Source organism: Chroicocephalus ridibundus, chromosome 2 (assembly GCF_963924245.1).
Source record: "Chroicocephalus ridibundus chromosome 2, bChrRid1.1, whole genome shotgun sequence".
NCBI classification, from domain to species: Eukaryota; Metazoa; Chordata; class Aves; order Charadriiformes; family Laridae; genus Chroicocephalus; species Chroicocephalus ridibundus.
In genome coordinates this window covers 26,609,199-26,636,204 of record NC_086285.1, presented here as the reverse complement: position 1 = coordinate 26,636,204, position 27,006 = coordinate 26,609,199, and the positions used below count along the sequence as shown (strand labels likewise).

The following is a 27,006-nucleotide window of genomic DNA, read 5'->3' as shown; positions in this document are numbered from 1 at the left end:
AACAGCATACACTGACCAAAAACTAACAAACACATGTTCTTAATTAGAAAAGTGCTGTCTAACATCAACACTGAGATTTTCATCAATGTACATCTTTTATATTTCCTGTAGTTCTGAAAAGTCGCTTCTATATAATTTTTTTTCATCTTAATAGTAAATGAATAAGGTTGTTTTCCTAAGTCAAAACAAAAGCTTACCTGGGACAAAACAAAAATTGTGTTGGACGTCATTCATGTATTTTCCTTAGAGCTACACTTCCCTCTTTAACTTCACCTTACTGTTTTTTTATATTTGGGAAATCATATTAAATTCAAAACCTGGCTTTCTAGCACTTTCCAAGTCCTTTAAGCCTGTCATGCTTAGTCCCATCCAGAAGTTGTATCTAAAAGTACAGAACATTCCAATTACATTCAGATATTCCAGATCACTATTATAAACAGCAGGCTAGGGCAGTTAGAAAAACTAGATTCCATTTGAAATTCCTTTCAAGTTTGTCTGAAAGATACAGCCAAATGAGGAAAGACTTTGAGAAGCAACAAAAATGAGAAAATACATTTAGAAAAGGCCTAAAAAAATGTTTTATCTTGGTGGGAAAAGATACCAAGATGAAATAAGTCTTCTAGTATGTCAAAAAACTTCTTCTAACAAAAAGGGCTGTGATCACTTTTTCTCCATCTCTAGTAAGACAAGGGAAAGGAAAGACCTACTGAATATATCTATAGTAGGGCAATAAAGCTGGTGAAAGTGCTGAAAGGAATGTCCTATGAGGAGCGGCTGAGGACTTTGGGCTTGTCTAGTTTGGCTGAGGGGTGACCTCATTGCTCTCTACAGCCTCCTGAGGAGGGGAAGTGGAGAGGGAGCTCTTCTCCCTGGTATCCAGTGATAGGATGGGTGGGAATGGTTCAAAGTTGCGCCGGGGGAGGTTTAGACTGGACATTAGGAAGCATTTCTTTACAGAGACTGGAACATTGTAAAGAGCATTTCTTTACAAACACTCCTGGAAGCCTGGAACAGGCTTCCTAGAGAGGTGGTGGGTGCCCCGAGCCTGTCAGTGTTTAAGAGGCATTTGGACAATGCCCTTAAACATGCTTTAATTTGGCCAGGGCTGACTTGGTCAGACAGTTAGATAATCATTGTAGGTCCCTTCCAACTGAAATAGTCTATTCTAGTCTATTCTAGCTCAAATAGCTCAGGCCCTCTGAGAGGTCTGCAGGTTCGTTCCCTCAAGACACTTAGTGGCCCAGCTTCTCCGATCCTCTGACCTCCCAAGTGCCTAGACACAAGTGCTGGCCACACAGCTCAGCAGTAGCCTGAGTAACATACATTGGGGTCCAGTCCCTCAAGTGTCCTGGCTGCCTGTCTGCACTGTTACCAGCACTCAAGCTAGCTAATTCAGATAGGTTTGCACAACCTGCAGTCATAGCAGCATGTATCTTCACAAAAATACTGCTGAGCTTCAGCACCCATCTCCATCTGCCTTCCAGTATAGGAAGGGCACCCAGAGTGCCAGTTGTCAACCATACCTATTTAGGAAACCAGAAAAAAAAGAGTACTCAATAAATGTCTTTGCTCTAACTTCATCAGTCAAGGATATCATCTACTTAGGAGTTCCACCACAAGGAATATGAATAAGGGCTGGGATGTATAATTTTATATCAAGAGGCATAAACAAAGATGGAAATCATGAGGATGGGAAAGGAGCTGTGTATTTCCAAGACAGGCAGCTAACCAGGTAACAGCAGTGTTTTGGATCACAATGCCAAAGCCTTTTCAGCAGCCAGTTACCTTACAAAAGATAACAGGAAAGAACAAGACAAATTAGGAGCAATCACAGCCATTTCACAATTACCTGTTAGAGCCTTCCCATACTTTGACTGACATTGCAGAACACAAAAGAATACGCATAACAATTTCAGCTGTTGCTTGTGTAGATTTTGGTAGCCTGCAAATGCACATGTCCATACAAATATGTGGTTTTACAGCACTTTCCACTCCTTCCACTGGTAATCCATGCTAGTAAGGAGCTCAAGCAACCTCACAGAAAGCTGACCAGATCAAATCTATCCATAGACTAAGCTGACATATACCAGAGTGCTCCAGTTCCTTGGACCAGCTCACCACACAATTGTACAGTGCAAGAGAAGAGGCCAGAACTGGGGGAAGGATGATAATGCTTCAAACCCCACTGAGATCACAAGCTGCTGGGGAACATCAGGCTAAGAGCCATCTGTTAAATGTTGGTGCAGGAAAGGAATGGTTGTCACATCAGCCCATACAACACAGCTCAGGGAAACACAGTACCACGCCGTACAATCAGGAAACAGACAGCAATTTAAGAAAATGAAACTAACACCCACAGTGTGGCTCAACAGATAACTGGCCTGCAACAATCAAAGGAATACAGCTGCTCTTTACTTGAGCACTAATATTATGTAGATACAGGCTTACGCCTGCAGAGATTCCCTCAGGCTGTGAGCTCATCTGAGTGCACAACCAAGCAAGGCTGGTGTGAGTCCCAGTCTGAACACCAGTTCTGCTGGCTGATAAACCAAGAACTATGTGGAAATGATCTATGCTGACCTGCCTACTGCTCCTAAAAGACTAGCAGGTCCTGCTGCCTCTGGACTGGTTGCTATTAGCATTACAGTGCTTGCAAGACTCATCGCCAGGGAAAATGATCATTTGCAGTTCACTCAACTTTCCCTATTCAGCAACTGAGAACTTAAGTAAATGCCAAGGAACGTATCTTCCTGGGGGCCAGTAGCAGCAAGCAGAAAAATATGAAGAATACACTGCAGTAATCACCGTATATGGATTTACAAGCATTTGTCATTTCATGTTCATCTCCTTTCTTTAAAAAGAAGCCTCAAGAAGCAGAACCCGAGAAGGAAGGAGAGTAACATGCAGGAAGTGCTGAGAAAGAACCAAAGGTAGTACGATGGGCAAACAGAGGAAATGATGAGAGAGATGGCCAGACAGTCACATCAGCATCAGGGAAAATACAAGCCTATGTGACTAGTAAGTCTTTTTAAAGAAAAGTTGAGAGGCTATTGCCAGAGTAGACACAGAATTTATTTGCCTCTGAAAAGAAAAAGCTCTGGAGACCTCTGTGTGACCTCCACACCTGAAAAATAGAGCAGATGCTGGAACAGATAAATATCAGTAGATATCAGTAGGACAGCACGGAGAAACAACATAAGAAATGAGTGAGTAGTAATTTAGGGAACAGAATAAAGAAAAGAGATGATTTAAAAAAAATTTAAAAAGGGAAGAAGAAACAAGTTTTGTAAAAGGTCTTGCAAATGTTTTTTTCACTAATGAGAAGAGCTCAAAGAGAGGGCTGGATTATTTCAAGTGTTGGTGCACAATGTGATAGGAGGAATTATTAAGATAACAAATACAGTGAGGTAATGCTCATGGAATGTAGGTGTCATAAGACAGATCAAAGGTTTAAATGGCTGAATACTATTGTACACATAATGACTTGACAAATATAAAGAAAATAGAGGAAATAGCAGGAATCAACTCTGGAAGCTCTTAGGACTGGAATCTTGAGAACCTCTGGCAGTCTGATCTACAGATCACACTAGATATGAACAGTGATTTCTCATTTCAATAGGCAAAGAAAATGAAGAAGAAATGGTATCATTATGGGAATATACATTAGAGAACAAACCCTATGCAATGGGGGACAGGATTTCAGTGCTTAGTTTCCACACCAGTCACTGAGAAACAAGATAGTATTTTTGACTCACTTTTGCTGAATAATGAGACTACCGGGAAAGACCTGATATACAATAAGAATTTTTGTTTTAATAAATAATGAAGTCATTCTAGAAGAGTTGATTTTATGCTGGTGTCATTGTTTAACCCCAGCTGGCACCTAGGACCATGCAGCCGTTCACACAGTTCTCCTGCTTCCTCACAGAAAGGCAGGGACAAGAGGGAGAGAAGGAAGGGGAAAGGAAAGGTAAAAAAAATCGTGGGCTGAAATAAAGACAGTTTAATAGAATAACAGAAAAGGAAACACAAGTCACTGTCACCATCTGGCGAATTGGTACCTTCCTGAACAGTGATCACGGATTCCATTCCCCCCACCCAATCGCCATTTATATACTGAACATGATGTCTATGGTACAGAACATTCCATTGGCCATTCCGTCATTCTGTCTGTACTCCTTGTCAGCTTCCATGGGAAGCTGAAAAGAGTCCTTGAAAAGTATAAACATCACTTAGCAACAACCAAAACAACATGCGTTATTGACATTCCTTTCACAGCAATCACTAGAAAGAAAATTAATTCTTTCCCAGATGAAACCAGGACAGCTGGAGAATCACATCAACAAACTTCATGCTTAAATGTCTGCAAATGGCATCTGAAGGGAAAAAACTCGTGGGAAGGGGATGATGCTGATGGCCAAATAGGCAAGACATACCCTACCAAAACAGCAGACCTGGTTAATGGAAATAGCTAAGAAATGCAAAAAAAGCAAAAGCAAAAAAAAAAAAAAGACCCAAAACCTTGTGAAAACAATGAATGAACAACTTAGTTGAAGCACAGAGAGCAGAGCAGCTAAACAGGAGTCTGTCTCACAAGACTGCTAGGATTGAAGCTGATTAGTGGTAATGATACATGAGAAAAGACACCTAGCCAGGTGTTGATCTGGTTCACTCCAGAAATGATCTGGCTAATATGAGGATATATTGTCTGCACAGCCTCCCACTCAGTAGCCTCAAACATGGGGTAGGTAACCTGGAACACCAGGCAAGTCCTCCTAACTGGCATCAGAGCTGTGACCCTATAAAGTAAGATGAAGCTGAGGAAACTCACCAGCCTGTCTGGGGCAACAGCTCAATTTGGGCATTGCTTCGATTTCTACAGATGAGAAGTAACCAGGTGCCTCAGCAAGCACACACAGCTACAGGGGCAAAACTTTAATGATCTCCAGTGAAGCAGGCTATGCCCCTAAAGGGGCCTGCTAGAGAAAGCAGTCCCTCTCCTCCAGGCAAAAGGATGCAGCAAGGGTTCACATCTGCAGTGCTCAGGGCTAGCAGCATCTAAAGCAGATGCTGCACTCCATGGCACTTGGTGTTCTCTGAGTCACACGTGCTGAGTCAAAGGTATTATTATTATTTCTTATAATTTTTCATGCACAGTGCTTAAAATAACGTCAGACCTGCACCATAGCCTGGAAAGGTGATGTTTTTACTGCATCACATCAAACATTAGTTTGTATCCCTTGGCCTTGACATGAGAATATATGGGAGTGCTGAATGTACAGCTATAGCATTCTATCTGCTGAGGATGCATTCTTGAAAAGTGCAGCAATTAGGGATTCAACAGGTAGTGATATAATTTTTCCAATAATAATTTGTGCAATAGCAGACAGGTGCATGGCAGGACTTATGAAATACACATAGCTAAAGTACATGGGGAAGCATATAAGGATAGAAAGCAATACTATTATGATCAGCATCAACACCTGGAAGAGACGTTGTTTTTTCCACAGCTGGCTTTGTGGTGGCTGGAGTTGCTGTTTGCTTTCTAAAACTTGCAGTACCCTGGTGACCTCACCCAGTTGTTCTCAGAACAGATACCATTCTGAAGGTATGGCTGGACTCGATGATCTCAAAGGTCCCTTCCAACCATGAAGATTCTATGATTCTATGACTATGGTGGGTTGACCTTGTCTGGCTGCCAGATGCCCACCCAGCCACACTCTCACTCCTCCTACTCAGCAGGATAGGGGAGAAAATAAGATGCTAGAGCTCCTAGGTCAAGAAAAAGACAAGGAGATAACTTACCAGTTCCCGTTAGGGGCAAAACAGACCTGACTTGGGAAAAAATAATTTAATTCGTTGCCAATTAAAACAGAATTGGATGTGAGAAACAACAAAAAACCTGAAACAACTTCCCTCCCCCCTACTCCATTCTCCCACGTTCAACTTCAGTCCTTCTTTCCCAACTCTTCCACCTCCTCCTTCCACCACCTCAAGTGGCACAAGGGTGATGGGGAATGGGGGGCTGTGGTCAGCTGATAACAGTTTGGTCAGTCCACAGCTCTTTTTCTCTGCTGCTCCTTCCTCCTCACATTTTTCCGCTGCCCCAGCTTGAGCCCTTCCCAAAGGCTGCAGTCCTTCATGAGCTGCTCCAGTGTGGGTCCTTACACCAAATACAAGGATTTTCAACCTCTTCATCTGTGGGATTGGACACACAACTGCTAGCGTGAGCACTCTTGCTGCCACCCTTCTAAACAAATGTGTTTTAATAATCATCATCATCTCCCTCAGATGCCTGCTGCTTATCATGGTCATTCAAAACAGTCAAGGGCAAAAGATGAAAAAATAGGGTAATGGCAATGTTCAGTGGAGTACAGTATTGTAAGATCAGTGCCGGTACTGCGAAACACTGAAAGTAGAAGCAGTCCATAGCAGGGTATTACAATGTAAACCTTGTTCATTGGGCGCTGGAGGATGGTACAGTGCAATACGAGCACACCGCCTAAAGGAAAACATTTCTGGAGTAAGCTATCCACAGAACTATATCCAAACTACACTAAAAATCAAAGTAGTTGTTTGCTCCAGAGGAGACCAGGAATAAACTAACATATTTGCAGCATGGGAAATCAAGCAACCAAGGTGAGGAGCAAGTCAGTAAGCCTGATTATTCAAAAGTGCCTATATTCAAGAATATTCACATTTCTCAAAAGCATCTCTTGAATTATTTCTCTTTTTTCCCCCTTATTCCAGAAAAGTTCTGGATCTGGTTTAAGATCATATGTCTAATTAATTGCATTTGATTAACTAAGTATTGCTCAGTGTTTCCAAATTTTTCAAGTTTCTGGATAGCAGCTCAAGAGAGTGCCATGTATGTGTTTTAATAAAGACGTCATAGAACCGAATTCTCGCATTAATTTCCTATGAGAACAATGATCTTGCAAACAGGAAGTTAGGGAGAGGCAGAGCAGAAGCGGCCTTGGTTGGTAAAAGAGAAAGCAAAAGGGGACAAGAGCTGTAGAACTTCCCAAACACCCTGCAAGTGTTTCCTTTTATTTCTCTCCCAACACTCAGCTTCTGACTTGCCCAGTCTACAGCATTAAGCACCGTGTTGGAAGGGTAAAGTAGAGGCATGCAAGGAAAAGGTAAGGAATAATAAATATTCTCTATCAGGCACTGTCATTTCTCTCCTCTAGAGATGGGTGTTTGCCACTGGGCAAAACTGATCACATGTCTATCGATGCTCTTTCCTTCCTGTTATTTCTGACCCCAGACTTCTGTTAGAAACTAATTTTCGGGGTTTTTTTCCATACTTTAGAAGAGCAGCTCAGCTGAATTTTAGCTGTCACGATTCCTGCTTGAAGGAAATACATGTATTGAACAACTATAGGAAAAAACCTGAAGAACAGAAGAGTTACAGTAAGTACATGCATATTTACTTCTAGGCTGGAATATTTTATGGAGATATGATGGCTTAGTCTGATACCATTTCTTTTCTTTTTTTTTTGAGACATCAGTTTTATATAGAAGACGATCTATAGTCTACTAAAATAAACTCTTCCAAATCTGTTAAAAGTCTGCACATGAAAAGTGGTTGTTATGAGATTACAGTGAAATAATCCGAAGGAATATGTCCTCAAAGAAATTATTCTGCAGAAATAATATGACAGAAATAATGCAGAAATAATATGACATCTTTAAAGTATTTCAGTTGGCCAGAATCATTGCCTAGCCAGTAACATGAAACATGAAAGCGCTGCAAGTGATCTAGGAAATGAAACTACCCCATTCTGGAGCTTTACCTCATTAGGGGGGTTCCAAATACTGAAGCATGGAGTAACCGTTTTAAGGACATAAAAATGTTTGCTTTTATGTTAGGAGTGAATTGTACCTCTATTAGAAAGTATAAACTTTGTGGGAATTAAAATAATGTGTTTACATTGCTGGGTTGAACACTGTCTCTGAGCAGAAGTCGTTCAGTTTCAGTTTCCTTTCTCGGCTTTTACGTACCCTGGGCAGAGTTACTGGTGAACACATAACTACTTCAGCCACGGAACAGAAACATTGAGCTTCTTTCCCCATGCACTCTTAATTTTTGGCAATATGTCTTTACCATAGTGGCATTTTAAAGAACCAGAAACTAGTTTTTCTTTTTCTGTGAGCAAAAGGGAGGGTCTGTTAAAAGAAAATGAAACTGCAGGCTTCCGTAACCTGCAGCCCTGCTTTTTTCTCTGCTCTCCCATTCATTATTTAAACCAGGAGGCAGCTTGGCCAAAGGTAGGTCAGCTGTTTTCCCGCACTAGCTTTAAGAAATCTTTATTATTGCTTCTCATTGAAGTGTACAGTTTAGGAAATCAAATAATAGCTTGAGGAAAGCACGTCGCTAGGGTGGCTTAGATAACCAAGTCTTCGTTCAGAAAACAAAATTTCACTGAAAAAATCTACGAAGTCATTTTGTCTCAGGAACGCTCAGCTACAAATAAGACAAGGTGCATGGAGGAGACCATTACCACTAATGCAACAACTGTAGCTGGGTGCAATTTCATAAAGTAAAAATTTCAGATGAATGAATATAATTCGCCTAAAGAAAGTGAGAGTATAAAGTGAAATTTGATGCTATTAGGGGAAATTATTATATTTCTTTAAAGTTTTTGCAAAAAAAGTCCCCATTTACCACGGAGATTGTAAGATACTCCTCTTTCTGTCACTTATCTCCACAAATGCTGCTGAACTACTTGCTTTTGTTTAATTTGAGAAACCTTAGTGAAAGCAAAAGGTACTGAGAAGGTAATATGGAAAAGATTTTCCTTTCATTTGCAACAGCAACAGCTAATTAATCGCAGTGGTATCTTTCCACCCCAATGTCTCTTTGCAGTGTTATTCAAGCAAATTCTGTACCTAATCACACCTAAGGGTTAAAAAAAGGATTAAAGGTTGGATTTCTGTGCGCAGTTTGTTTTTTTTCTTCACCAGGTTGTGAAGTTAATGAGAGCAATTCGTGACAGGTACACAACATGATGGGTGAACAATTGGCTGAAGAGTTGGACTCAAAGCATTGTAGTAAATGGCGTAACATCTGGCTGATGGCCAGTCACCAGCCAGTGGTGTTTTCCAGGGCTCAGTTTTAAAGCCGATTCTCTTCAGTGCTTTTATCAATGACCTGCACACAGGAGTTGAGTGCACACTAAGCAAATCTGCCAATGATACTAAATTAAGAGGAGCTATTGACTGAGAGGCCTTACAGAGAGATCTTGACAGATTATAGTGCTGGGCAGTCACCAATCATATGAAATTTATTGAGGACAAACGCCAGATTCTGCACCTGGGACAGTGTAATCCTGGATGTATGCACAGATTAGAGGACAAGAGGCTAGAGTGTAGCCCTGCAGAATGGGATCTGGGGGTTTTGGCTGATGGTAAGCATAATAAGAGTCAACCATGTGCCCTGGTGGCCAAAAGGGCCAACCATATCCTGGGGTGCATTTGGCACACTATAGCAAACTGGTCAAAAAAAGTGATTGTCCCACTATACTTAGCATTGGTGTGGCCTCACCTTGAGTATTGTGTGCAGTTTTGGGCTCCACAATATATTACACGTTATATAAATGTAAGTAATATAAATAGAAATATAAGTTATATACTATATAAAAATAATTATTAGAATAAATATTAGAATGTGTCCAAAGGAGGAAAACGAAGCTGGTGAAAGGACTAGAGGACATGACTTCTGAGGAGCTGCTAAGGTTGTTCATCTTAGAAAAGAGGTGACTGAGAAGTGACCTCATCACTGTCTACAAATTCCTCATGAGAGGAGTAGTGATAGGACACGAGGGAATGTCTTAAAGCTGCACAGGGGAAGTTCATATTGGATATTAGGAAAAAGTTCTTCACCGAGAGGGTGGTCGAGCACTGGAACAAGCTCCACAGGGAAGTGGCCGTGGCCCCAGACCTGTTGGTGTTCAAGAGGTGTTTGGACAATGCTCTTAGATACATGGTTTAACTTTTAGGTTATCCTGTGTGGAGTCAAGAGTTGAAGTCAATGATCCTTGTGGGTCCCCTCCAACTCAGGATATTCTATGATTCTATGATTTTATGATATTTTTTTTTTATTACTTGATGGCCCATACAACCACAAATGGGTGTCCAAGTGACCACAAATAGATATCAGTCACAATTATTGTGTAGTGTCAGCTACAGAAGTGGTTTAAAAACAGTATTCAAATAAAATAATTCTGTAATAACTCTGTCTCTTATAAGTAGCTAATGCCTTATATATGATCTTATATCACATTCCCACAATGACCTCTAATTGAAGTGTTGTATTTCATGTGGCAGATTACACTAACGAAGACACTAACAGTTGATAATAGCAAGGAAATAAGTGTTATTATAAATCACTTGTTTAGTGATTTCGGGATTTTTTTCCTCAGATAATGGAAAAGGCAAACACTGAAAAAAATGAGAAATCACATTCATATCAACATATTGAACAGTTGACAAAAGAGGAAGTCAAACAGTGGGCAACTGAAGTTGTTAAGATTGACCAGAAATATGCAGAAATACTGTTTAACCAAGATGTGACTGGTTTTATTTTGAAACTGATGACTAAAGCAGATTTTGTGCAAATGGGCATACCTCTTGGGCCTGCTGTTCAAATAATGTATTTCCTGAAAGAGCATGACATTCTAGCTAAAGGTTCAAACCAGACTGTGGATCAAGAAGGCACTAAACAGAGTGTTGATGGAGAAGGAGAAGATGGAGAAATTGCAAAGAAAGAGTGCAAGAAGAAATCTGGGTCTTTTACTTCCAGTATACTGCAGGATTCTAAGACAGAGACCATAGAAGATGAAAAAGCAATAAAGTCAGCTGACAAAGAGAATGTATCAGAGAAGCCACTGTCAAGCAGCCAGCACCCAACTGGAAATATGTGTATGCCATATCCTTTTGATAATTTCAGTGATGGTACTCGATACATACAATATAATATTCTTAATGTCCCTGAAACAGGGCCGCTCAATTTCATTGATCCAACGCATGAATTCAAATTACTTACCAACACAGAGAAGGCAGTAGAAGAGGATATCATGATGAAATTTAGCAATGAAGTCTTTAGATTTGCTGCAGCCTGCATGAACTCCCGCACAAATGGCACTATTCATTTTGGAGTATGTGACAATCCACATGGGAAAATCGAAGGAATAAAAGTTACCAAGAAAGAAGCATACATTGACCATTTAAATAAGTGTATCAGAAAGTACTTTCAGAAGCAATACATCAGCATTGCAAAACAATGCATTAGAGAGCCTAGATTTGTGGAAGTACTATTACAAAATGGAACTCCATCACATATGTTTGTCATTGAAATAGATGTGGTCCCCCAACACTACATCTGTGGTACAACATATTTCTGTACCAACAGATATGACTTTAAGACTAAGAGCTGGGAAATTGCTAAAGCTGTCTTCATCCGGGATGGAGCCAGTTCCAAAAATATTCAAAATACAAAAGAATTTGAAACTTTTAAAGATAACTTGGCATCTTTAGCAGATTTTCGTAAACGAGCAGAGGAAGACTATAACTTAAAGCAAAAGAAGTCAAAAAAAGAAGGACTGAAGCTAATTAGTCTGCTTACAGGTAACAGGGACTCATTAGATAGCTCTTATTATGACTACTACATTTTGGTAACAAACAAGTGCCACTCAAGTCAAACTTCGCACTTAGACTTTTTACAGGAAATAAAATGGTTTGCTGTGCTTGACTTTGATTTTGAATCAGAAATGAATGGTGTGTTCAAGACTTACAAAAAAAATCAAAATGCCAAACTTTACTTCCCAGATTATTATGAAAACATGAAGGGTTCTGTTTCTGAACACGCTGCAAAGCTGAAACTGCATCAGGAGACCAACTGGATTTTCTGCAATGGTGGATCAGACTTCGAAGGCAATAGCAAACTACCATTAGATCCCACTGCATGGCAACAGGACAGAGCTGCGGGTGTCAGAAAAATGATTTCATTTCTTTCACACAAAGATGTAAAGCAGAATGGAAAGTTTTTGATAGTGTTTCTTTTGCTTTCCACAGTGGAAGATTCAGCGGATCCTCTTACTGAGACTTTTATAATGTTTTACCAAGAATTAAAGGGACTAGAATACATGATCTGCATTTGCATTGGTGCAGGTACATACCAGCGATGGAAAGATCTTCTGCATGCTAGAGGCATTAGTGAGGAAGAACTTTCAAACAGATGTGTATCTAATTTAACCCTGCCAAGTGTAAATGGTACCATCATGACACTAAAATCAGAGACACAGTCTTCTGAAAGACTTCTGCCCTCCGTTGGTCACTCTACTGTTCTTCTAAAGAAGGAAGAAGACTCCATGGCAGCATTGGAAATACTTTGTGAAAATGAATGCAAAGGCACAGGAATAGAGAAGGATGCAGACAAATTTAAAAAATTCCTGAAAGAGCGTGAAGAAGTTTTTTATCGAGGTGGTAAAATATCATGGTGGAATTTCTATTTTTCTTCTGAAAAGTATACTTCAGATTTTATCAGAAGGGACAGTTATGAAAAGCTTGAACACCTAATTGTGTCTTCATCTGAGAGTGCTGATGAATCACCTGTAAAAATTATCAACCTTTACCACCACCCAGGCTGTGGTGGGACAACTTTAGCTATGCATATCCTTTGGGATCTCCGGAAGCGATTCAGATGTGCTGTTCTGAAAAACAAAACCAGTGATTTCGGAACACAGCTGACAACTTTACTGACCTATGGAGCAAACAACGACACAGGCTATTTACCAGTGTTACTTCTTGTGGATGATTTTGAAGAGCAAGAAAATGTTGATGTTCTGCAGAAAGAAATTCAAATGGCTATAACAAAAAAACGCATTCGGTATGTAACTCCTTTAGTGATCATTCTAAACTGTATGAGATCTCAGAATCCTGATGAAAGTTCAACAATCAATTTATTGAACAGTACTTCTTTAAAACATACACTTTCTGAAAAAGAGCAAAGGGCCTTTGATCAGAAACTGAAATATATTGAAAAGGTGCATACAAATTTTGACAATTTCTATTCATTTATGATTATGAAGAAAAACTTTGATCCACAGTACATAGAAAACGTCGTAAAAAACACCTTGCATAGGTTGAATACTGCCTCCAAACCAGTACAACTTTTTTGCTATCTAACACTGCTAAACTCATATGTAAGAGCATCTACAGTTTCAGTAACACTATGTGAAGAATTCTTAGGAATGAATTCTCAAGAGATTGGCTGCAGTAAAGACAAATTGATAGAAAAGATGGGTATTTGTTCCAATATTCTAATATGTGATCAGGTGCGTGAATACATGAGATACAAAGGTCTTCGTATCATTCACCCAATGATAGCATCTCACTGCCTAACAGAATTGAAACTAACCTATGACTTGCCTAAAAGTGAAATTACATTGGGGTTATTGAAAGAAGATTTATTTTATAAGACTTTGGTAAAGCATGACAAACTTATTTGTGATATACAAGCCCTGCTCATTACTAGACAGCGCAAGGAACATGGCGATGAGTCAGACACTTTATTTTCCCCCTTAATTGAAGCCATTCATAGGGAAGAGAAGCGTGATAATGTGGAATATGTGTTAAAACAAGCCTCCGCTAGATTTGAGCAAAATGGTTTCATCTGCCAAGCCTTAGCAAGATACTTCTACATTAAAGTAAGGGATTTTGACTCTGCATTATACTGGGCCAAAGAAGCCAAACGAAGAGCACCACAAAATTCATACATATCCAATACACTAGGTCAAGTCTTTAAAAGTAAGCTAAGATACTATGTAGACTCCAAAGCAAAGAGTGCAGTCCTGACAGCTGAGGAACTGAAATACTCGCTAGAGCTTGCTGAGCATGCTTCACAGGCTTTCATAGAATGTCAGCAGCAAGCTGAAAAGGCAGACAATGAACAGTACTTGCAGCATAAAAACCGTAAAAGAAAGTTTCAAACGTACAATACTGCTGGTTATTGGGGAGAGATAGAAACTGCCCTTTACATTATTGATGTCCTTTGGCATGTTCTTTTTTTTGGCAAAAAAGACTCATGGCGTAGAAGAAGTCTGAAAATGTATGTATCAGGAAATGGTGGTGTGAATGTAGATAACCCTAGCACACAGAGTGGAATGCTCAAGGTTCTTAAACATCATTCCAGCTTTTTATGTAGTTTGCGATCACGGCTGAAAAAGGCATTTGACTTTTTTGAAGACTACTTTGTGTTTTTCAAAGCACAGACCCATGAAAAAGAAATTGTAGAAGCAAAATTGTATGATAAGGTTCAAGAACACTTTACCAAATACACAGAAATATTTTGTGATTTCAGATTTGAGCAACTGAAACATAAACAGGTCTCAAAGTGTAACATGTCCCAGTATGTAGAAGCATACAGGGACACTGTGGAAGCTTCCAAAGCAGACTCATTTTCTGGCATTTTGGCATACCTCCACAGGAATCACCCAAATAGCATCAGAGAAATAGAAGACATAGTAGAAGCATATGCATTTCTGTGTGAGGAGAATGCACAAGGAACTCTGAAAGACAAACAGAATTTTATTTTGGCAAATATTGTTCTGAACTGCATTAAACCTAACCCCACTAGTTTACATCCTTACAAGGTGCTGAGAAATCTGCTTCTAAGCATTCTACAGGAAGTGGGACCAATTTCACAGTGTGTAGAGTCTTTCTTCCTAGCCTCCTTGTTGTTCTGGCCCCAAGATAGAAAAGAACTAGATGAAGATTCCGGGAAAATGGAAACCTTTATTAGACGCTTAAATGAGTCTTTCAAAGGGCGCTATGGAACCCTGCGTCATTACAGGCACCCTCTGGCTCTTTTCTATCTGGCGAAAGATCAGAAAGGCCTGAACAGATTTGTTCACAAAGGAAAAATAGATCAGCTTTTTAGTTCACGTTCACAACAGGAACTGAATTCCCTCTGGCAGAGTGGAAATATCTGGAAGGAACAGGCTGTTCAAGATCTTTTGCTTCGTTTGGACGGAAGAGCTGAGGGTAAGGTTATCTACATAGACTATGGCAGCAATGAAACCTTTAGGATACCAGTGCAGCCTGTTCCCTCATATCTATTGAAAAATGGTCCAAACATAGAAAGAGTGTCTTTTTACCTTGGGTTTTCCATTGCTGGTCTTCTGGCATACAACACACAAAGGCTGTCATAAAACAATAGGTATCACCATTTCTCATCTACAAGGCTTTTTCAGGCAAAATTATCCTTTAACTGGGTTTTGGGTTGGGGTTTTTTTTGGTCAACAATTGCAAATGACAACCTCAGGCTGGTTTGTTATATTTCCTTCTTCACTATGTTAGTCTTTCAGTCTCATGCAGAATTGTCTCCCTACTGTCATAACTGCTGTTTGGACAGTCAGTCAAACTGAAATGTTGGTGCAGTTAGTCCTGTACACTGGTCACTAACTACTCTAAGTTCTGTGGTTGATAACAACATAAGAAATAATTAAAAAAAAAAAAAAAAAGAGGAGGATTCTAAAAAAGAGTATTTTGAAAATGTTGTCTTTAAATACCATCACTTTTAAGAACCCTACTATCTTGCTAGCTTTTTTGTCGTTGCTTGTAATGCAGGATCTCACCACTATTTTCATCCTCTTTTATAAGTAATGTAAGAACAAGAAATGTACATTAGAAAACACATATCGTGTAACATTTCCTGATGCTCCATTGTATCTGCTGTCATCTTGGCACAAGGGTAATGTAAAAGACCATTAAGTTGCAAAGCAGCGTTTTTTTTCTCAGTTGTTATTGCACATGCTTGAATAATGTAATGCATTTGTATATGGGCTTATATTAATAGCCAAGCTGTACATCTCATGGGAGGACAGAAGCACTGGTCTTTTGCCTTTCTCAGGCAATAATTATGTGATTATTAAAGATACCACTGCTTTCTGCTGTACTGTAAAATCAGTTGGTATTCGATGTCCATATTAAATAGATTTTATTCTTTTGTGATGGGTTTTATATAAAATTGATCCACTTTGGTCATTCCTTTCCTTGTAAATCCCACTAGTTCCTTCCAGTGATAGACTTATCCATTTTGAGCCTTCCAAAACCTGGCAATTTAAATGCTTAAAGTGGTCATTGATTGCACTGCCTTCCTCATGTGTATGCTGCCTGCTATGTTTAGACACAATTTACATTCCAAAAAAGGAAAAGATATTTGTGCGAAGTATCAGAAACAAGAAATTATTACTGTCTGGGGGTGCAAAGTGTTGCACTTTGCACTATGCTCATGATTCATGAAAATCAGAGGAGTTCAATGCAATTAACTGCCTGAAAGAGGTCTGCAGGGCAGCTCTTTCATCACCCCACAAGTCCTCTTTGCTCTTTGTGTCAGGCAAGGAAGCAGGCAAAAATAAGTGACATCTCAACAGATTAGTAAAAAAAAATTGACATGAAGAAAAAGAATAAAGCAGTGGACCATTCTGCTGTAATGCAGCTCTTCTCTTAGTTGTAAATAAGGATAAGAAGGTTTATTATATAATCTAGACTGCTTTTTAATTCTAGACAAAATATATTTCTCTTGGCAAGAATGCACACTTCATTTTAACCTATATCCACTTTATTTCTAACAGCATACTTTTATTTCAGTACGCGTGCTATAGGATCAATTTTCATAAGAATTCATTATTTGTTCTAGTTAATCTTCAGGATACTGCCATACAATTTATCGACGACTAAAGCATTTACCCTTCCAAATAAAGATTTACAGCAAATAATTTGCCACGTTTCATGGCAACTGAAGACTTCGGTCTTCATCTCAGTCCATCACATCTCCTAAGAGCTGCAAGTCTGTTTATGTGCCCAGAATCAGCTGCGCTGTAGAGGGTGGTGCATTGGGCACAGCCGGCAGGGTGTGGTGGCAGGGGGTGCCCCGTGGCAGGAGGCCATGAACCACCTTGGGCCAGTCACAGCTGGTGTGAGCACTCCATCACCCACCAAACCTCTGCCGTTCAGGGAAGCTGATGGCGATCAGACAAGTTTAATAAAGAGCAGCAGCTGTGGTGGGCAGGAGAAATGGTGAAGGAGACGCTGTTGGAGACATGTGGAAAGGCACATTGTTGGGGCATGGCTGGTCACACTCTTCTGGAAAGGAGCGACCCACATCAGGGCTGGGACACCCTTGAGGGACTGCAGCCCATAGGTGACCTGCGCCAGGGCAGGGACAACCCTGAGGGACTGCAGCCCATGGACAATCCACACCTGGGCAGAGGAAACCAGAAGGAAGGTGGAATGGAGAAGCAGAAGAAAAGAACCAGGAGCAAGGAGTGGCAAAAATCAGCCACTACACACTGAGACTAACCTCCTCCACTGCAGGCCTGTTGTCTTGGCAGGGGGATTGGGAAGGACTGAGCAGAGGTGAAAATGAAAGGCCTTGTGGCTAGGAATGGGGAAGGAGAGGGGTTGGACTGAAGTTGAAAGGGCAAGAAAGGCATTTTCCTGATTTTTTCTTCATTGTTTGTTTTCTTGCTTCCTCAATACCCCAATCAGTAATTAAACGTTTATGTTAATTGTCAATAAATTAAGTGAAACTCCCCAAGTTGAGAGTGTTTTGCCCACAATGTGTGTACATTTATTAATAACCCTTGGGATCTGGCACAGTGTATTACATGCTGGACACTGCACTTCATGCCTGTGTGAGTTTACAGAAATACAGATTTTATTATTTGTATATATCAGGCTGTTTGTTATAAAATAGTATTTTTATAAGCAGTAGGTCATAAATAAATATGAATATTTGATAACACCCTTAATTGCACAGTGTGGAACTGTATTTGATGATACATATCACACACAAAGGCTGACAGAATTGCTTTTTGCAAGTATTTCCTATTTCCCATTACTTTGAAAGACCATTTTTTTCATGCCTCATAACTTTGTTAATCTTTGTATTTTGAAATCTAAACTCTCCCATGCCAAATATCTGGCTCAAACGTATTTTGTGTTAATTAAAGCCAAAGGGCTCAGTAGCTTCCAAGTGTGAGGTCAAGAAAAAGATATGCCGTATTGCCTATGTTAAACAACTCTACCAGCTTTTTCCAGCACGCTCAGGAATTCTTTGGAGTGGTGTTTAAAAAAGAGTTTACTCTGATAGAAGAAAAAAGATAGATGTGAGGGGCAGACATTTGTCTGCACAAGCCTAATTTTATCAAGTTGCAATGCCTGAAAAAGACTGCCATTCATATATGGGCATAGGAAAGCTTAGGTTTTAACAGCAGATTGGGTTGTGTTGGGCCAAGTCAAAGCACTCTGCTCTCGGTGCTGAGTCTGGAAACCTGGAGGAGACAACTTGATACAACCTGGTTGTACAGGAGCCAAAGACAAGTCTGCAGGAAGGAGGAGAGGCAGGGAGGCCCAGGAAGCTTGTTTGACTTTCACAAACCATTGCGATGTAATCTCAGCAGCTCCCTCCAGTGTGCTGATGGAGCAGCCAGGGTCCCTGCTGGGCCCAAGCAGCATTTGTGGAATGTGAACTCCTGGGTGGGAACAGGAGCTGAGGAATCCTCTCCTGGAGGAGTGCAAGGCCTGCAAAAATCGGTTTAGGGGGTGAAAGTTAAGAGTACTGAGGATCCTTCTTTGTCTAAAATCAGAGCTGGAAGTACAGAATATGGAGGGGGCTTCACAACTGGTGACAGAAAATTTCCACTGAGATCTTAGGGGAAACAGGCTGGAACACAGCTGCTAAGATTTTGGATGAGAGCAGTGTCAGGGTCTATACTAGGCAAGAGGTAATAAGAACCAAGAAATAGGTATCAGAAGGTGATGGGACACGAGGCAGATATGGAGAGCCATGATGCTCAAGGGAAAGAAGCTCAATGGAACAAAAAAGTGCACAAGGAGGAAGGGAAGGGAAGGGAAGGGAAGGGAAGGGAAGGGAAGGGAAGGGAAGGGAAGGGAAGGGAAGGGAAGGGAAGGGAAGGGAAGGGAAGGGAAGGGAAGGGAAGGGAAGGGAAGGGAAGGGAAGGGAAGGGAAGGGAAGGGAAGGGAAGGGAAGGGAAGGGAAGGGAAGGGAAGGGAAGGGAAGGGACATTTCCTATTACTATATTGACTCTTTCCCCTTGTACATTCTCACCCAATTTCTTTATTTACCTGCTGTGCCAAGGGTATAGAACACAAATGGGAAATGAGCAACCAAGAACACAAAGCGGGAAACGAGCATCCAAGAACACAAAGCAACATCTTTATGCGTGAAATTTTCCAAGTATTTCTCAATAAATATTCAAGTGAAATCCAGGGATCCTTACATGTAAAATCTTTACAGCATCAGAAAGTAAACTAAGAACTGAAGAAAATCCTGATACAACCACAGCTCTTTAATTTACTGGTTTACCTATAAATAGAACATTTAACACTTATTTCCACATGAACAAGTCTCAGTCTTATTTCATTTGCATGAACTACTAAAATATATTATTATTTAATAGACATGTTATGTCAAATATTTGAACAGTTAAGTCATAAGTTTAATCCAGATATCCAAAAATAATTATTTTCTATATTAAGCGTCTTTAACTGTTTGTCCAGACTATACTTTCTTTCTGGAAATCAAGCCATATTTTCTCTCCTTCCTTTTCTCACTGTACCTTTATTTTTTTTCGCCTGTACTCTTCTCTTCTGCCTCTCTCCAAAAAGAAGTGAAGGCTCAGGCAGCAAATGTACCAAAGAGCTTTACATTGCTTAAGTAACTGCTCACATGCCTGTCGTATGGCCAAGTTAAAATGGCAAGTCCATTTCTAACACAGTTTCAGTTATCCTGTCTCTGTATTGCAAACGTTAGAAGCATATAGCCTTTCCTCTGAAATGAATGTAAGACTGCTGAAGCAAATCAATTGGGTACAAAATGCAGTTTTTCTGAAATGTTTACACTGAACTTTCTTTGCAGGTTATCCAATATAATTTGCAGTGTGTGTATTTGTATATATACATATATGCATATATAGTATGCGTACCGTGGTACACATACCACAGCTATTCTTCTTAGTTTGAATTTAATTTGGAGTTCTAGATTATCTTTGTAATTTTTCTCATCATGCTGGCAGCTCTGAATTAGCTTTTCTCTTGTTTAATCTAGAACTGATAGTGTTGGGGAACATGGTGAAAAGCTTCTGATCCATGGGGAACAGTTTAGCTGTATTTATATAATGTTGCATTGAAATATTTTCCAAAGGAACTTACCAATATGGGACCAGCCCCACATGAATGTATCTATGACTAAAGATGCAACAAAATGGAGTGATCATACCCCACATGAGATGTGACATTGCTCCTGCACTATTGGACAGGTACAGAGGAATCATGCTCATTTGAGGGACTACTTCATGGATGAGGTAGCTTGGTCTGGGAACCACACAAACTGTAGCAAAGCTGGTCAGCAAGGACTACCTTCACCTCCTGTCCCTTATTCTCCTCTTCTTGACATTTCTTCTGTGGCATCTCTGATTGTGTACTGATCAGATGCTTTCTTCCCACCCATTCATCCAAAATCTTGTATCTGTGCAAACCTCCTGTCTGGATGCCACTCGCAGCTGACCCAGTATGGAGGAGAATGAGAGATGGCAAACCAAGTGTGTCAAATCACTTGTGCCAGGTTACACCCATGGAGGTCCCCTGACAGTAATAAACATGCTCAGCTGATCACACACCTTCCTAGATCCTTAGATCCTGGACCCAGGGTGAAGAGACAACTTTAGCATCATGCTAAGTGTATTCCTGGGGAAAGCATCCACAGAGGACATCTCCTAGATGCTCAACATGGAGGAGATTCCAGCCACCTCTTAGAGGCAGAGATGAAAATTGTTTTGGTGGTTCTGTCTTCTCTGCAGTTCTGCCAACTCCTGCTGCTGCTATAGTCCCATCCCTAGATATTCAAAGACAAAGATCAGGTAGCTTTGTTGCCACGCTGCCCTCCTTTGCCCATGCAAAGAATGTGTCTATCAAAATGAAAGATTTTCCTCTTCTCACCATACACAATCTGTAAGTAATCCAGTGTCGAAGTATGCGGCAAGAGTATGTCTTTCCTCTTTAGAGGCCATTGTTATCACAGACTGTGAGAGTCTTGTCATCAGCACCTCTTTAACTTCAGCTACCCACTTCAAGATTTGAGCATATCTCTGTAAAAGTATACAATATGAGTAAAAAAAATATCATTCAGCACTCTTTTTATTGTTATTTCTTTATAATTAATATCTACTCAATAGGAAAAAAACCACCTTTTAATGAATTTGAGGTGGGCAGCCACATGCACCACACGTTATCTTATAATGCCTGAACTGAAATCTCAAGTCTGTCGTTTATTCTCCATGTGACATAAGGTAAGCAAATTTATGCCAATATTTCTACCTGTAAAATGGAACATATTAATATGTATTCATAGTAAAGATGGAAGAATAAGTTAATACTTGTGTGCTAAAACTTAACACAGTCCTGCAGCCTAGTGTTCCTCCTGCCTCTGTCTGGTGGAAGGCACAGTCTCTCTACAGTAATCACACTTTTATTTCAAACTGAAACGGTGTGGCCCAAGGTTTTCTACAGAAAAATACGCTTCTGTTTAGTTTTGAGTTGTTGGGGTTTTCTCTCACACAAACGTGTACGAGACTTAAAAGACTCAGGGCTGAAATAAACTCAAGCCTCTGTGGGATGGGAAAATAAGGCAGGAGGAATTTTATCACAGATGAGCACTGGGCCGATGAGGCAGGCAATGATGTAGTCTTGTGTGGCAGGAGCAACCAAGATGACTCACATAAAAACCCAGCATGGTGAAAACCCTGAAGAGAGCCCAGAGCTGGGCCCGCCAGGAGCCACCCCAGCCCAGGGAAGGCGGTGGGAGGAAGGCTCTGCGGAAGAGGCCGCTCCCTGCCAGCAGCCGGCACGCGCTTCACCCGTGTGGCTGCTGGGCGAGAGATGAACCTGGAGGCTCTTGGAACATGCAAGGACAAAAAGGGAAAAGGAACCTGTGCCAAGCTCCGCACAGAAGATGGCAGGAGGCGGGAGCCGCGGGGGAGCCGCGGCCCGACCGCGCCTCAGGCTCGCGGCGGCGGCGTGGGCGGCGGCCAGCAGGCGGCGCTGTTGCTCCGCGCCCGTGGCGCTGCGCCCTCCCGCGCCGCCGCCCGCGGGGGCCCAGCGTGGGCCGCGCTCCGCCGCCGCGGTCACGCGTGTCACGTCCAACCGCCCCAGGCCAAGGGGGAGGCGCCGCTGCCGCCACTGACGCCAGCGAGGGGGGAGAAGAGAGGCGCTTTGGTCGCCGTAGCACGCCACCGCTCGTCCTGCCTGCGAGGGATAAGGAAAAGGCCATCCCCCCGTGACGGGGGCCACCTGAGGGGAAGCCCCACAGCTGTGGGGAAGTTGCTCCAGGAGCTGCACAAGAGCAACTGGGAGCAAAATCCACCCGGAGTGGGACAGGGCCTTCCCCTTCCCGACCGCCTCGCTCCCGCGTCGCGAAGCCAGGCGAGGGTCACCACCGGCGGGGTCATGAGGGGACTGAGCGTGGACCTGTGAGGGTGTCGCCCATGGCAGGCCCTCTCCATCGCTGCCACCATTCTGGCAGGCGCTGAGCAGAAGGACCAGAGACCAGAGGGGCTGCAGTGAGTGACCTGGACTTTGTGGGATGCTTCACACAGGGCCCGATCCAGGCAGTAATGTGGCAAGAGTTAATGTATCCTGAGTGAAAAAAGCGGGAGAAGAGTGGTTGGTCTCAGCTGGGGGACTTACCCTTGTCCAAGGGGGATGAAGAGAGCCAGCACCACAGGGAGTTTCTCACTTTGGGTTGATCCCAGCTAGAAGCACAACCCACCCTCCAGCAAGGGGAGAAGTGGCTGTGACAAATCCATGTTGCTTTAATTTGAGGACTCCACTGCAGAAAGCATTTTCGGGTTTCCCTTTGCCTGTTGGAACCACAAACCTTCAGTTTATGTAACCTGTCACAAGACAACTTCTGACTTCCTCTTCATAGGCATTTGCTTGTTCCTGGCTGTTGCTTAAAAGCTCAGAATGAAAAACATGCTCTTTCCTACTCAGCAGCTGTGTTCCCGGAGAGGAGCTTAGGGCTCCACCACTGCTTGCTGAGCCAAGCTGTAACACCAGCTTCAGTGCAGCTATGGCTGCGTTGGGAGAGGTGCGGCTTTGCAGCAGATGGGAGACTGAAGGACAAAGTTGCAATAGCAAAGAATACAGTAACAGTTATGGATTAATGATAATAAGGAGAAGGAGTCAGAAAGAAGGGAAGAAAGAAGACCTGTCCTCATGCTAGCTTCCCGCCTTCTTCAACAGTCATTCTTGTATTTAAGTCTTGTAATTCAGAGAAATGAGAAAGCAGCACAAACTTACTTTTTAGTTTGAGCAGTCAAGATGGATCCAGTTTATGCATATGATGGGATGTGTGTGCTCCAATGAAACAAAACATAGGAAGAGTTACAAAAAAATACTTCAGGCGTGCTCAATACTATGAATGCTATGTTGCATGAGTTACCACCTCATGATAGACTGACCAATGGGCTGCACAGCAGAGGAACGTCAGAAACAACAGCTGAGATACTTGGTAAAACTCCTGTTGGCATCAGTGTATAGGAAATTTCAAGATAATGACGATCAGTGTGGTCACAGGGATCATTTGGGACTTACGGGTTGACATATGGACATGCTCTCCCGAAAGGCCAAGTAGAAGGCAAAGATCGAGCAGGAATAACAGTCTCCTTTTACAAAATGAGAAACAAAATGGCGTCTTAAAGTCCTGCCTAGTTAAGCTGTTTGTAACAAGTCTTGCAAGTAGAGTTTCTACAGAAGAACAAGAAAATACAACTAATCTTTATGGTTAAATTTCGTCAGCCTGCAGTTGTCACGAAAAGGCAAGTATCAAAAGAAAGAAAATGAGCATAATAGCAAAGAGAAATCATCTTTCTTGAGAATGAGCTGAAATGTCAAGGACTTGGGGTCTACAGTGTGCTGATAAGACACACCGATTTGTGAACTTTCCCTCCCAGAGCCATCCATCTCTATTATCACTGCCTGGAGATGGTTCTGTGTCAACTTTGCATCTGCATCAGTAACTCATTCTGTTCAGCCATCTGTTCCACAGACATCAAACTGTTAGGAAACCCCAGTACAGCACAATCTAGTCCAGTAACACAGAAACAGAAAAGAAAAGATCTCATTACCATTTGAATTCACAGGCTCTCCTGTGATACACATACAATATTTTTTATATTGACATGAACATGGTAATTTGGTGAGTAAGTTTTCGGTTATAACAAAGGGATTAAAATCAAACACATAATACGCAACAGCTATGTTCAGAGGCAAAATAATTACTGAGTTAAACTAGGATTTAAGGTAGTTGTTTCTCACTTTGCAGTCTTTAAATGAGTTAAGAAAACATTCCTATTACATCTTCCCATTTTAACTGCTGAAGAGTTCACCACTAATTTATAGTCTGAATGAGATAGGCATTTAAAAGCCAAGATCTCAGAAGAAAATTATGAGAGTAGGTTGTTGACAGGTTTCTGGTGCAGTTTGGGGTTACTTGTGTTTTTTTGGTTTTGTTTTTTTTTTTTTTTTTTTTTAATCCGGGTCCATATATGATAGAAACTTGGGCTGTTTTATTTCAATTAGCGATGTTGTCTTTCTCAATTAATATGTCCCAAGAGCTTGTAAAGTTATATCTGCCTAATTCAGTGGCTTTTGATATATTTTCTAGGTTTTTTAGCACTATAGAGCTAGGATAATTAAAGGCCAGAGAGCTGGATTCCATTCTGGCCTGTAAATCTTCAACAGAACTGGTGCTGAAGTTTCAATAACAAAATCATTATTGTGAATGATTACTGAGCCAGAGAAAAACCTTGATTGACATTCAGATTCTTAGCTGAATTTGCAGATGCTGCGAAGTGAGAAGATTTGGTGGGAGGTCTGTGAGAGGCATTGAGACGGGATCTTACCCTCACATTTTTAGAGAGCTCTCCTTCAGAGAAGCACTGCACTCCAGCATTGCTTTTGGGCTTGGGGAGGCAGGGAGTACAGAATCATGCAGGAGCAACATGCTCAAGCCTTGTTCAAAGGAAAAAGAATGCTGTGTTTAAAACAATAATCCCTTTGGCTAATTAACATGTGATCTGATTGGTAAATTAGCCTGTATGAAGTTTTTGCTACCACAGCTCAAGTATTTTCAGTACCTAGGGGATTTTATTATTTAAAGGTAACTCTCTCAGGAGGGAGGCAAAGATTCTGCTTATGCATTGAGCCCATATACTCTTAACACATTATTAAATGTAATCATCTGTTGTGACGTAATCTCCAGTGAAGAGAAGTGGATATACAGCCTGATACAGTTTGTGACTGTGTAGCATGCATCCTGTTAGATATACTATACACTAAGCCATGTGTTCAATTCTATTATGTTGTAAAGATTTAATACCATCTTTCTGTTTTTACGTGATGCTCTGACCTGCTCACACATTAGTAGCGCACGAAGCCCGTCTTCGGAGCTGAAACTTGCTCAGTTTTGTTGCCTATCTTTCATTTCACCTCTATCTTTGTTTTATATAACTCTCCCCACTCTGTCTCGGAAAGAAATACACCAGACTTGTGTCCCCCAACAGAGCTGTGGTCTCTAAGGAAACTCATGCATTAATTAAGGAGTAGTATAATGGGTATGGTTTTGTTTTGTTAACCAGTGCCCCAAGGAGCATCGTTTCACTTATATAAGTACTTTACCCCTCCCCCCACTAGCAAATATCAGCATATTTCTGTTAACTGTCATGTGGGTATGTTCAAAACAATACTTACGAGATAAAATTTTGTCTTTTGAAATAGCAAGCAAATTGGCACATAAATGTAATTTCTGTAGTAACTTGGCGCTTTCTTCTCTGGTTACTGGTTGTTGGCCTCCTCCTCAAAATGTTCTAGTATTGAAGCCAACACCCATGGCCACACACTGGGTGTGCTTGGCAGCTGCAGGGCCCAGATGCCAACCACTGGAATGCATTTTATGTACCAGTGTCTCTGCCTGTGGCTTGGCTTCCTGGCCAGCCTTTAGCAAAGTCTCTTCTCTGGTCTCATCTGGCTCCAGCGCTTGCTGCTCTTGCAGCTGTGGAACTGAAGCAAAAGCAATTTACAGATGAGCTGTCTCCTCATCCCAAGAACTGCTTACCTGCACCAGCTCCTAGCAAGATACATACACTGAGTCCTTTTAGCATGTGAAGAAGAGATGTCCCACTTGCCTGTATTCATTGTGGAGGACTGAGTGCATGGATTGACAGGGGTCTGAAATTGGCAGAGCACCCTGGTAAACCTGACAGATGCCACTGAAGGGTATTCCGTGATGTCAGACATGGAAGCAACTGTCCACTGAACTCTCAAGAGAGGCAAACCTGCAAGAGACCCCAATTTCTCTATCAAGTGTCTGTTTCAAGTTCTTTTAGCTAAGGCCCCTGGAAAATACAATATTGGCTTAGCATCAGATATTTCGCTTATATGGACTTGCACCACTCTCTTCAGCAATTAGTGTGGTGATCTAGGCATAGATTTATCTCTACTATTCCACAAGATTTAAAAAAAAATATTAAAAAAATCCACCTGGCAAGCAAGCTGTCTCATTGTCTGGATATATTTAACAAGTATGAGAGAAGACTATCTTTCCACAGATGATCAGTTAGTATAGCATGAAAAATGCATCTTATTACCATATGCTATTTACTGAGTAGCTTTTTGTAGTATAATTATTAATGTTTTATATTTTGTAGGGTTTCCGATCTTAACTCTTTCATTGTAGCATTCTGCTGTGGTTTCTCTGCTACAGTACCCTCTAGACTTTTACATTTGTCTGGAAAGCTGGCAGCTCACTGAAGACATGCCAAGCAGAACACTGGAGGTGTGTTTTGCTACACTCCCATGATACACTAATTGACATAGCTGCAATTACGCGCATCTAACTTTGCTAGAGAAACATACCCA

General features: G+C 41.3%; 1 protein-coding gene across 1 annotated transcript; it reads left to right on the top strand.

The window, feature by feature from the left end:
• Positions 1–6,985: 6,985 nt before the first annotated feature.
• On the top strand, positions 6,986–17,767 carry LOC134511218 (sterile alpha motif domain-containing protein 9-like). Its single transcript, XM_063324838.1, has 3 exons — positions 6,986–7,142; positions 7,316–7,416; positions 10,428–17,767. Exon 3 carries the CDS (start codon positions 10,431–10,433, stop codon positions 15,213–15,215), a length of 4,785 nt encoding a protein of 1,594 aa, XP_063180908.1. The 5' UTR covers positions 6,986–7,142; positions 7,316–7,416; positions 10,428–10,430; the 3' UTR covers positions 15,216–17,767.
• The last annotated feature ends 9,239 nt before the right edge of the window (positions 17,768–27,006 follow it).

What these genes read in the sequence shown, in the direction of transcription:
- LOC134511218 (XM_063324838.1), top strand. Translation starts at nt 10,431, where the DNA reads ATGGAAAAGGCAAACACTGAAAAAAATGAGAAATCACATTCATATCAA.